The 10,969-nt window shown below is 39.4% G+C and overlaps 2 protein-coding genes across 3 annotated transcripts; one reads left to right on the top strand and one right to left on the bottom strand.

Annotated features, from left to right (window-relative positions):
• Positions 1-123: 123 nt before the first annotated feature.
• On the bottom strand, positions 124-4,281 carry mrps11 (mitochondrial ribosomal protein S11). The gene is made up of 6 exons (XM_044190231.1): positions 4,099-4,281; positions 3,781-3,885; positions 3,553-3,651; positions 2,492-2,621; positions 911-976; positions 124-438 (listed from the first exon to the last, which is right to left on the bottom strand). The coding sequence occupies exons 1-6, from the start codon at positions 4,185-4,187 to the stop codon at positions 331-333; spliced, it is 597 nt and encodes a 198-aa protein (XP_044046166.1). The 5' UTR covers positions 4,188-4,281; the 3' UTR covers positions 124-330.
• Positions 4,282-4,599: 318 nt separating this feature from the next.
• mrpl46 (mitochondrial ribosomal protein L46) lies at positions 4,600-10,436 on the top strand. Of its 2 annotated transcripts, none has more exons than XM_044190219.1 (4): positions 4,600-5,061; positions 6,021-6,222; positions 6,648-6,818; positions 10,037-10,436. In XM_044190219.1, the coding sequence occupies exons 1-4, from the start codon at positions 4,801-4,803 to the stop codon at positions 10,279-10,281; spliced, it is 879 nt and encodes a 292-aa protein (XP_044046154.1). In that variant the 5' UTR covers positions 4,600-4,800; the 3' UTR covers positions 10,282-10,436. The 2 variants fall into 2 exon arrangements, with proteins under 2 accessions (XP_044046154.1, XP_044046146.1); XM_044190211.1 differs by having other exon boundaries at positions 4,603-5,061; positions 10,034-10,436.
• Positions 10,437-10,969: the final 533 nt, after the last annotated feature.

Here is a 10,969-nt window from a genome sequence, read left to right as displayed (position 1 = left end):
CTGTGTCCAAACAGAACACGTGTACAGCATTGACACTGTGAAACCTTGTGCTGTTTTCCTCTTCCCACATAGCCATCAGTCTGTTCCTGCAAACATCAGTCTACTCATGAACATCAGAGTGCCTGCAGTGAGACTGAAGGTTTATTCATGTGTCAACAGTCGCGGCAGAGACACCTGTTCTCTGCTCATTAATAACACCATCTGCAATTATTTCCGCAAATGAATTATGTAAGGTCAGCTCAGAGCCAGAAAAGTTAAATGACAAAACACTATTAGCATGTTACACGACAACCGCTTCCTCCTGTTGCGGTGCATTCTGGTTTGCGGAGATCACGTCCTTCTGGCTTTGCGTGGGCGGCATCCGTTGTGTGGCACGGGGGTGTTGTCGGTGATCGATACAACCTCCAGGCCTCCCATCGTCAAGCCTTTGATCGCAGACTGCGCAACAGAGAAGAATACATTAATTCATCACCGCAGCTAATGGGAACAGATCAGGATGTCTGTGGCTCCTTAAACCGCCTTAAATTATCCTCATTATAAAAAGACTGAAATTAATTAGAGGTCTCATTTCATTATGCAGCGACAGGTTTATTTGAGTTGCACTCCCACCATTAGATCAATACAGAACAGTGTCAGCAGTACGAGATGCAAAACATGTTGCACTGTTTTCGATGCAAATTCTTGGATTCTGTGATTTCTTCTGCGATGTGCATTTTCACTCGTTTTCATTTTATAGACTTAAAAAGATAGATTAATCAAGTATGAAAATAATGTAGTAACAGCGACAACATGCAAGATTTTTAATGGTTGAATAATAAGACTTTTTTAGGGCCTACAGATAAACTGCAATGGGGTCACAAGGCAATAATTCACAATAGAAAACAGTTAGATATTTTCTTCTTCTACTCACCAGACGTCCAGGACCAATACCTTTGACCACGACACGGACAAACGTCACTCCCTTCGCTGCGGCTTTCTGTTCAGAGGAAGAGACCCACAGAGGATTGATGTCTACATGTGCAGCCATCCATCTGACTCCTTCAGAACTGACTTCAGAACAGCTAGATAAGTTTCATTTGGTACAGCTCCAGCATCAGGAGACATTAATGATGCACAAGTTAAAGGTCAAAATAGCGACGCTTGGAATTGTCCCTGTAGCTAAAGGTCAATAGATGTGATTAATAACCATAAACTGTCAACATTGCTTAATATTTTGTCAGTTAACTTCACTGCACTGTTTGCATACTATTGAGACATCACTTTCATATAATCCCAAAAACAGAAAAAAAGGGGCCAAAAATGGCACGAACAATTTTTTTTTGTGTTGGCCACACTAGAGATATTCTGCAATGTTTCCCCAGCCACCACTATGTTTAGAATACACTGGGACTCCAGTCAATGGCTGATTGTGCTGAGCTAAAACGATTAGTCGTTTAATGCCGAACATGCCCTAATTACAGCTTCGCAATTGTGAGGATTTGCTGATTTTCTTTGTCTAATCTGATAGCAAGCTAAATATCTTTCAAGTAAATGAAATAATATATTAAATTATGCTTCAGGAATATGGGGTTTCAAAGAATGTAAAATAGCAGACGCTATCCAGAACAGAGCTACACGCTGTTTTTTGGGCGTTCATAAGTGTAGCCCTACTTTGGCAGTTCAGGGTGATATGGGTTGGATTCCTGGATCAATAAGGCAAAAATGTGAAATGATAACACTGTGGAATGGTGATGGCGCTGAATCTTATGTTACAGCAAACTTATCAAGGAGTCAAAGGTCTCTAGTTGCACAGTTGAGAACAGGAATCCTTCCTCTGGCCCTTGAAGTTGGCAGATTTAAAAACATCCAGGAAGACAAATGGTTGTGTGAATTAGGAGAAGTTGAGAATGAATCACATTTTCTTCATTATGATGCGTTAAGAAGATCAATATTAAATTAAATGTCTGTTCAAAATCCAGAAATGTTTTGGTGCACTGATGATCACAGAATGGAATGGTTGTTTCATTTTATTGCTTATAAGTTGGCTACCTTTGTTCCTAATGCTTGGAAAAGATGGTTTATTTGTTGAGTATCATTTGTAGTTTATGCGCTACTCTGCTCTCTTTCCTTTATTTATTTATGTTGTTATTTACGTTTATGTTGCTACTCTGGTTTCTGGTCTCTTTTTTTCTAAATAATGGCGTCTTGTAAGCCTGTTTGGGCTGGGCATATTATTTATGCATGACACAATAATAATAAAAATCAAATCTTTCAGTTTTGGACTCCCAGTCACACAAAAACCTTGACCTTTGTTTTTGACACTTTCTAGGCCAAGCGATTAATAATCATTTATTTTAAACAAATGCCAGTCCTGCTCGGATAACAGGGGGGCATGGCGCTTTCACAGACTGTCCGGTAAGACAAACCCTCAACAGTCACATGTTCTTAAGCAAGACACTGAACCTGATCTCTCACAGTAAGTGATGAGTGCCAGAGTAACGCGAGGACTTACCGCAGCAGCAGAGATGCCTGCAGTCTGAGCAGCGACGGGCGTCGACTTCTTGATATTCTTGAAGCCTTCTGTTCCGCAGGACGTCCTGACCATCGACTGCCCTGAGCTGTCTGTCAGCTGGATGTGTGTGCTGGTACAGGACAGGACAGTTTACTGGGTCACTGACTCGCAACTGACGGGCACGTTCATTTTTGTGAATATGTATTTCATACACTGTCACGCTGATGACAAGTTATATGTTCCCCATAACTGGTTTGACTGCATCGCATAACGGCTAATGGGTAGCATAGCTAAAGTATATCTCAGCAAAATGTTGATCATCTCTGTAGCGGTCTGCTTTACATACAACACCCACTACACTTCACTAGACCATCAAACTATTTTTTATTTCACCAAGGTGGGTTTAATAATAACATCCAAACTTATGCAAAACTTATTTGGGTATTCAGAATCAGAATCAGAAATACTTTATTGATCCCTGAGGGGAAACTCTTTAGTTACTCACTCACCAAAGCAATTAAAAAGCTGAACTTCTCATTTGCAGAAATGTCAAGGTGGCAAAATAAAATGCAAGTTTTGCGAACTGCAAAAGGTTTAGGGTTTGTTTTCTTTACAGAGAGAATAAATGGGGTGTTTTGACTTGTCATAGCAGAAAAACAGGTGGAACTAATAACATTAATGATGGCTCTGTTCCAGCAGTTATTGTAACGCAGCAATCAGTGATGTTATTAGTTTCACTTGTGTCTGACAGGTCAATATGTCTGCTGTAAAAAGAGATCTATTCAGTTTTATTTTCACTCCACATTTTCCCCACTAGTCCCATTTGGGATCCACTGACCTAACCTAGCCTAAATGATTTGAAGAATTGAAGAATCTTAGTGAATTTCTGGAATCTAATATTGATGTTTTCACAAATATAAACCTCATGGAAACAGGTGTCAATATTGCAAAATGCCAATGTTATTATAGAGTGAGGAAAACAAACGAGTGCTACAATTACTGTGTAGCTTTACTATTTAAATGCCAATATACAAATCATCTGTTTTGCAGTTTCCACTTACTTATTGTATGTGGCTTTAATGTGAGCGATTGGTAATTCCTCAAACTTCTTTCCACCCCATCTCAGTGAACTGTCCTGACCAGGCAGTGGAGGAAAATGGCTGAAGGATAAAACACTAAGGTTAATATTTCATCAACATTATTATACTGCAGTGGAAATACTATAAACAATCCAGAATCCTTCTTTCAGTGGACAGACATGTGCAGGAACATGTGTGGCGTTTTCTGACCTGAAGTCTCTGGAGGTTTTCCCAGAGTCTGTGGTGGATGCTACGGTCTCCTGAAGTCTGACAGCACTGGTACACAATGCTCGCTGCAACCCACTGCTTCCACATCTGTACACACAAAACTTATTAACACCATCGTCATGAATGAGTGCGGCTTGACTATTAGCTTAAAAACTAGGTCTTACTATGATCCTCGCCACCTGGACATTGTGTACAGTTAAATGCATGCTGCATAATACTTAGCACGCAGCAGACTGACTTTATCAGAACTAGCCGTTAGCTAACAAGGATGCTAGTAAACCATACCCATAAAACACTTACAGAGAGCTCCCATTTGCATTTAGGGAGGCAGCCAGCTGTCGGCATACGTTACTCACAGAACTAATTAATATACAATTTAATTTATACATGTTTGATATGTTTATATATAAAATCACTGTTGGACAGTTAGCTAGTTAACACACAACAAACGTGACATTGAAGGTGCTACAACTCCAGACCAGTAATATCTTTATGTTTTAGGGGTGGAAAAGTGATAACAACATTAATATTAGTATTACAAATACAATCGTCACTTGTAAAATGTATTGAAAAATATGAATACTCATTTAATAAAAATGTAAGTCTATTTCTGTAGTACGTACAGCAAGATATTTTCTTTTTAAAAAGTATATTAATATCAACCTCCCCCACTTTTATCTGAATAGACCGTTCGTTTTTCTGCACAGAATTGTGGGTAGAAGTAGAAACGCGCTGCCTTCAGGTACTTGATAAACCCTCGTAAATATGAAAATATCACAGTGAACACTCGCTTGAAGCCCTCAAGTAACAATCAATCTGCCTCAGATTCTAGAGGAACGAAAAGAAAACAATTCACATCGGGCACTAGCGTTAATATTTTTGTCTTGTATTTTGGTGTCACCAAGGAATAACGTTTTTGAAAATCCCACTTCCAGCCTGTTTTCATGGGCAGTTGCCAGCGTCACGATTTTTTTGCATTTACAATTAATGTAACAGAAGAAGATGGCGGCGCCCTGTAGAAGGATGGCGAGTCGGTCTCTCTTACAGTTTCTGTCTTGTTTTAGCAGGACAGCGGTCGGGAACACAGAATTTCGTCAGTTTTCCAGCACTTCTGTTTGTCGAGCGACTTTGCAGACCAAAAGTGTAACGGAAAGAGCGAGTTCTCCGTGGACTCTGATGGCAGCGGTGTGTCTGCAAAGGCTGCCGGTCATATCAGCGGACTTCAGCCCGATAGAGCAGCAGTTCAGACAGATGATGCACCAGGTGCGTTTGTTCAGCATGAAAGAGGTTTAAACAGTGATGCAGAGAGCAGCAAAACTGTTTGTTATGTATGCCGTACAAACGGTAACCATTTTGAAGCAAACTTGCCCACATTCCCTGTCCCGTTACACCGAAATCTGCGTCCCATCACAATCTGTGACGCTATAATCAATAAACGACGCGGTCACAGTATGGTTAAAATAGTTACCAGCTATCAATATTTGTAAACCCACCTAATACTATGGAGGCACCAAATCTGTCAACAACTATCAAAATGGAGTATGTGACCTTGATAAAAACATCCTGCCCTGGCAAATATAATAATAATTGATCACAGTCTAGTGTAACACGGTTTCTTTTTGAAAGCTTGGCATGTGCATGTTTATCACTCAAAACTAGTTAAATATATGAACAAAACCCTCTAATAATTTGGGAAAGCTCTTTAATTCAGTATACTGTAAGTAATCAACCTAGGATAAGTATGGTATAACTTCTAATTTCTGCAGTGTGAATCCAGTCTGTGCCATAAATGTCTGCGAAATGCAGGCCATGAAATCTATGAAACTGTACAGTCTAGAGAAAAAAAATCACAAGTTGAGCCAGATATACAACCTCAGTTGATTATTTGATTCCTTTTATTAGAATCATATCCTGACATAAAATATTGCAATACTTCTGTTGCCTGAATGAATAACAATAAACCAAACGGTTTAAACAGTCCGTCTCAAAAGAAGGATTGTCATGATATGCATTTTGTTCATGTTGCTTTGTGCTTCAACACATTTTATGCAGCTGTAGACAATCGGATATTTCACGTATTGTGACATCAGCTGTAGAATAACGTTTAGCTACAGGCAGATGTGAGGTATGAGGATAGTCAGCAACAATTTCCAAATCAGGTCAGTAAATAGAGGTCTGCAAAGGGTCCTGGAGTTTGAGATGGAGACCTGACTTCTTTTCAGATGGAGCTGGAGAAAAGCTTGCTGTCGGACCATGAGCTGCGGCTGCTGGAGGACGCTGAGAGAATGAGTCGTAAGCAGGCAGACGACTATGACTCGGATGAAGAGGACGACCGCGGGGACCAGGAGATCATGTTGGCTCAGGACCTGGAAGACTCCTGGGAGCAGAAGCTGAAGAGCTTCCAGCCAGCGCTGAGGGTCAATGGTCAGTATGGACAACTTGTTTGATCAGTGGGGTAAAACAGATTATACAATATATGAAAATATACTTGAATATGACAAATGTGTGCCTTTATGAAATATATGTAATTGTATGTGATTTATTATAGTATTCAGTCTTTTTGTCTCGCTCCAATCATTAATCAAGTAAAACAGAATGGAAAAGAAAATGACACAATCCAAAGGCGTCTCATACATCTAGGTTTAAATTACCAAGGAGGAAAGAGACTTGTATTTCTTTCAGTGCAGGATTCTAATATTTTTTTGACATTCACGAAATCTATCCGCTCCAGCGCTCCCAATTTGCATTTTATTCCCTGTGACATTTCCAAAGTTTGTGTACATTTTGCTCGCCAGTCACAGAGAAACGTAGCTGTTGTGAAGCAGCTGACGGTCCTGCCTCTTGTTTAGCTGATGTAGATAAGGACCTGACCTCGTTGGAACGCTGCCTGGCCGACTCGCTGGTTCTTCTGGCCGAGCAGCAGGTCGGCGGTGAGAAGCTGTGGCTGCTGCCTCAGGCTCAGTGGCAGGGAGGAGAAACGCTGCGGCAGACGGCCGAGAAAGCCCTCGCTTCCCTGCCAGGTAACACGAACATGAGTTTTTAAAGACTGCTACAAGTAATGTTTACATGAAGCTGCTAATATTTTGTGCTGGTATTCACTCTTTAAAGTGCACCGTTTTTATACCCTCAGAAGTATTCAAGTGTTTTCCCTTGAATTGTGTCGAATCATGGGGCACTGAAACTCCACCGAAACCATTTTCGGTTCTTTTAGTGTTTAATGCAGCCCCTTATTGCATGGAGACCTACCATTAACTAACTATGAAATATATTACATTTGCCATTAAATTACTATATAAAATGTTATACATGTAGACAACACTGGCTGATATCTGAAAGTCCCTATGTGCGTAGAGTTTTTATGTGATTATACTATCATCTTTCAAATTGTTCTGATGCTTTCTATGACAGTGCCTTTTTTTTTTTTACCACCACTAGGAGTCACCAAAGTGTTCTAACCCTACACACAGTTTTGCATCAGCAAACTGATCTACCTTTCTAAAAATAGTTTATAGAAACAGCAGGTAGACTGTCAAAATAGACATTAGCAAGTGTATTCCCTAATATAAAGCAGTGATGTTGCTAGGTACGCGCCCCGCATCTCTGGCGTTAAAATCCGAAAGGACGCAGTAAACTCGCCGTTGATGCGTCCGAGGGACGCACCACATTTTCCCCCTGATAATGCTACATTGTAAATAACACATTTGTGTTTAAATCATAGAAATAAACAAAAAAAACCTTTCTGAAAAAAAAATGTTTCTTACCATCTGCGCATATACTGTATCTCTCCAACACCAAACAGAAAGCAGGACACTGGGTAGTTACTTTGGTAACGACCAAAAGAAATTAACAGTGTTAGCATGCAGGGAGCTTCAGTTTAATTCAAACTGCTAATACTGCATGTAGCCTATGTTTTTTAATGTTTTGTCACCACTACAGAATCATTAGGTAACTGCTACATAAGGTTGTCTGACGTTGACTGCGGTTAGTTATTGGTTTGATTAATGGTTTACAGTCTAATAATGTGTGTTTGTATTGAATACTGGCGGTGGCTGATCAGGCTAATTATCAGCTCATTGTACTCAGTTTCTAATGGAAGTGTGCAGTAAATGGTTTCCCTTTGTGTGCGGTTTTAAACTACTTTCCTAATTAAACATGATGTGCTTGATGGTGTTATGACTCCTGATGAAACTTGAAAGCTCACCATTCTTGTTGCCCTTTCGCTTCCCTTTTTAACATTTACTCACCCAGAAGAAGCTAATATTTCTCTGTATAATATGACCTCCTCTTTCTGTCAGCTGCTGTGTCTCTACAGTGTATTTACAGATTATGGAATTTTATTTGTTTAATTTTCAGATTCATTTTCAACATACATGAATAACCAGAATTATAACTATATAACATCAAACACAAATTTTATTGGGGACCCACTCAAATGACCACCTGTGGGTCCCGGGGGCTCACTACATTGAACACCTATCAACGTCACTGATAAAGTATATTATTTAACCAATCAGGGTTGATATTGTTCAACTATGTGTACTGTAGTTACCAACATTATCCCTATGAAGCACAGTAAACAGTAATCCATGCTTTTATCCCAGATGTATTTAGGTATAATATCCTCAGCAGGAGTCATCTACACAACTCTTAAAATATATGTAATATATGTGTTCTCCCTAAATATAGAATTATTTTTATGTTGCTTATTAGCTTCTTAAAATCTTAAACTTGCTGCAAACAGCACTCCTGTTATCCTTAAAACAAGTTACTCCAAAGTCCATGGCTTTCCATGTAAACTGTAAAATACAGCAGGGTGTGGGTTTGCACTGTGACGTCAGGGATTCTTCAAACGAAAAATGAAAGCTGTTTCCTGTATTTAAATTCATTTATGTCAGTGCATTATGATAAAATTGGTTATCGCGCTGCAAAAAAAAGCTATGTATCGCTATTATTACCGCACTAACGCTACTTGAAATCACATTCAGTTGCGCCGATAGAGACCTGATGCTTTTATGATAATGTTTTATTTTCATCTTTACTACAAGAGTGCTGTTCTTTGCTGCCTTACCTTTTAATTTATGGTCAATTCTAGCATTCTATTCTTTAGGAGAATATTTACTGTAAATAAAATATAGGAAAAAAACAAATAGAATATTGAAGAGTGAGGAGGGCATGTGTGGAAATTGGTTATAATGTTTTTAAATTAATCTCAAAACCATAGCCTAGGCAGGATATAAGGAACTGTTATAAGTTGTATTATTGTCAACACGCTCCATTTGCTGCATTATTGCTGTATCCACATCTTAATATCTTTTTCTGTGATGACCCAGTTTTATTCTCAAGATCATTAAAGTTTGATGTGATCTTATTTAAAATAGCTGTGTGTGTGGTGCAGTACAATCATCCATATTAACCACAACAAGAGGGTCAAAGCATCCTTAAAGCTCCAACCAACAATTCATTTATATACGCAACATTTTACCAATCACATTCCAGTAGTTGGTTCCAATTTGTCATATCCACTTCGACCTCCACTGATGTCATATTATGTCAGATTAGGCTTCAGTTCATGGATCAGCAACAGGAAGCGAATGACAGGAAGGACATTTGGGGTCACAGCTGGCAAAATATGGAACAAATGTTCCAGTGACCCAGTAATGATCCCTCACAGATAGATATTTAACATTAGCTGTAAAACTGGCTTTTGTCTTCGTTTTTTTTTTTTCTCTGTGCAGCCGACGGAAATCAAGCCTTTAAGCTCTTAAGCATTTAAATAAAACGCCAGTGACTGAGTATGTTAAACTGTTTCACAACATTGCTCATGAACTATTAATGTGCCAACTCCATCAATCACTCCCCATTAAGACTTTCCAATTGACATTAACGTGTGCCAGTTGGTGGAGGGTTTTATTTAAAGTGACTTACAGTAGCAGGAGTCAGTCCATTTTTAATATAGCTGGATTCGGTGGGAATTGAATCACTAACATTTCTGGATTGGTGCCTTACTCTGCACGTGGAGCCAACTGGGAGCATGTGATGTAGATGACATGAGATTGGATTATAACTTAATTGAAAGAAGTGTTGTTGTTACAGCAGAGAATGAAAAACAGAGCATTAGGGTAATACCACACTTAATTATACAATTGTACGACTGCATTCAATTCAGGAACATCTGCACTTTAGCTCGCCTTTTGTCTCCAGCTGAATTAACTCACAACCTGTTCCCTCCCCGCAGCAGCTGGTTTCAAGGCGACTTTCCTTGGCAACGCCCCCTGTGGAGTGTACAAGTACAAACTGCCCAAAGCTGTTCGGACGGAGAGCTCGGTCGGAACAAAGGTGTTCTTTTTCAAAGCCATTCTGTCAGACAGCGGCCCCCCTGCTGCCCCAAACGCTCCTTTTATGTGGGTGAAGAAAAGCGAAATGCAGCGCTACCTGAAACCAGCGTACATGATGAAGGTCGACCGCTTCATCCTCGGCCTGTGACGCCTAAACACGGAACAGGGACACTGACTAACAGAACAATATGTATGGGGCCCAGAAAGTTACGCTTGTTGCTTATCGGTCGTCTCGTATCATAAAATGTTCTTTCATTCAATATATGTGTTTCATTGTATAAATAAATTGTTTTTCCACACAAATTGTGTGCATCATGGGTTTTACGTTAGCAAAACTACAAACAACAAAGTCTAAGTGTGATTCCTAAGTAGTAAGTAGACTACAATTATGTCTACCCACAATGCCCTCCCTCAAGCACTAAATCACCCGATAGCTTCATGCACACCTTGTCATGATTAAGACTACCCATCATGCATTGTGTCCAAGGCTTGCGTACTTTAATATGTTGAAACATGCAAGAGGAAAGCTTACGATATTTCTCCTACAGCTGACAATGTCAATATACACATAAAAGTCTTTAAATGAGTTAAAGAAGGATAACTCTTGGGAGTGAGAACAGTCTGTGTAGGGCCTATAAAATGTTTGCATGTTAATCAAATTCATGTTGAATTGTTTCTGATTTCCTGAAACAGGGGTTGACTTCAAAATGAGACATTTCAATAAAAGGTTTTCTGGCAAGTTTATATATTTAGAATAATTTTAACTTGTAATTTCTAGGTTTTGCTAAACTCACCACCATTCTTGTATTTCACAGTTTAGCTAATATAATAATTAT

Source organism: Siniperca chuatsi, linkage group LG1, assembly GCF_020085105.1.
Source record: "Siniperca chuatsi isolate FFG_IHB_CAS linkage group LG1, ASM2008510v1, whole genome shotgun sequence".
Classification (NCBI taxonomy): domain Eukaryota; kingdom Metazoa; phylum Chordata; class Actinopteri; order Centrarchiformes; family Sinipercidae; genus Siniperca; species Siniperca chuatsi.
This window is presented reverse-complemented; position numbering and strand designations above follow the sequence as displayed.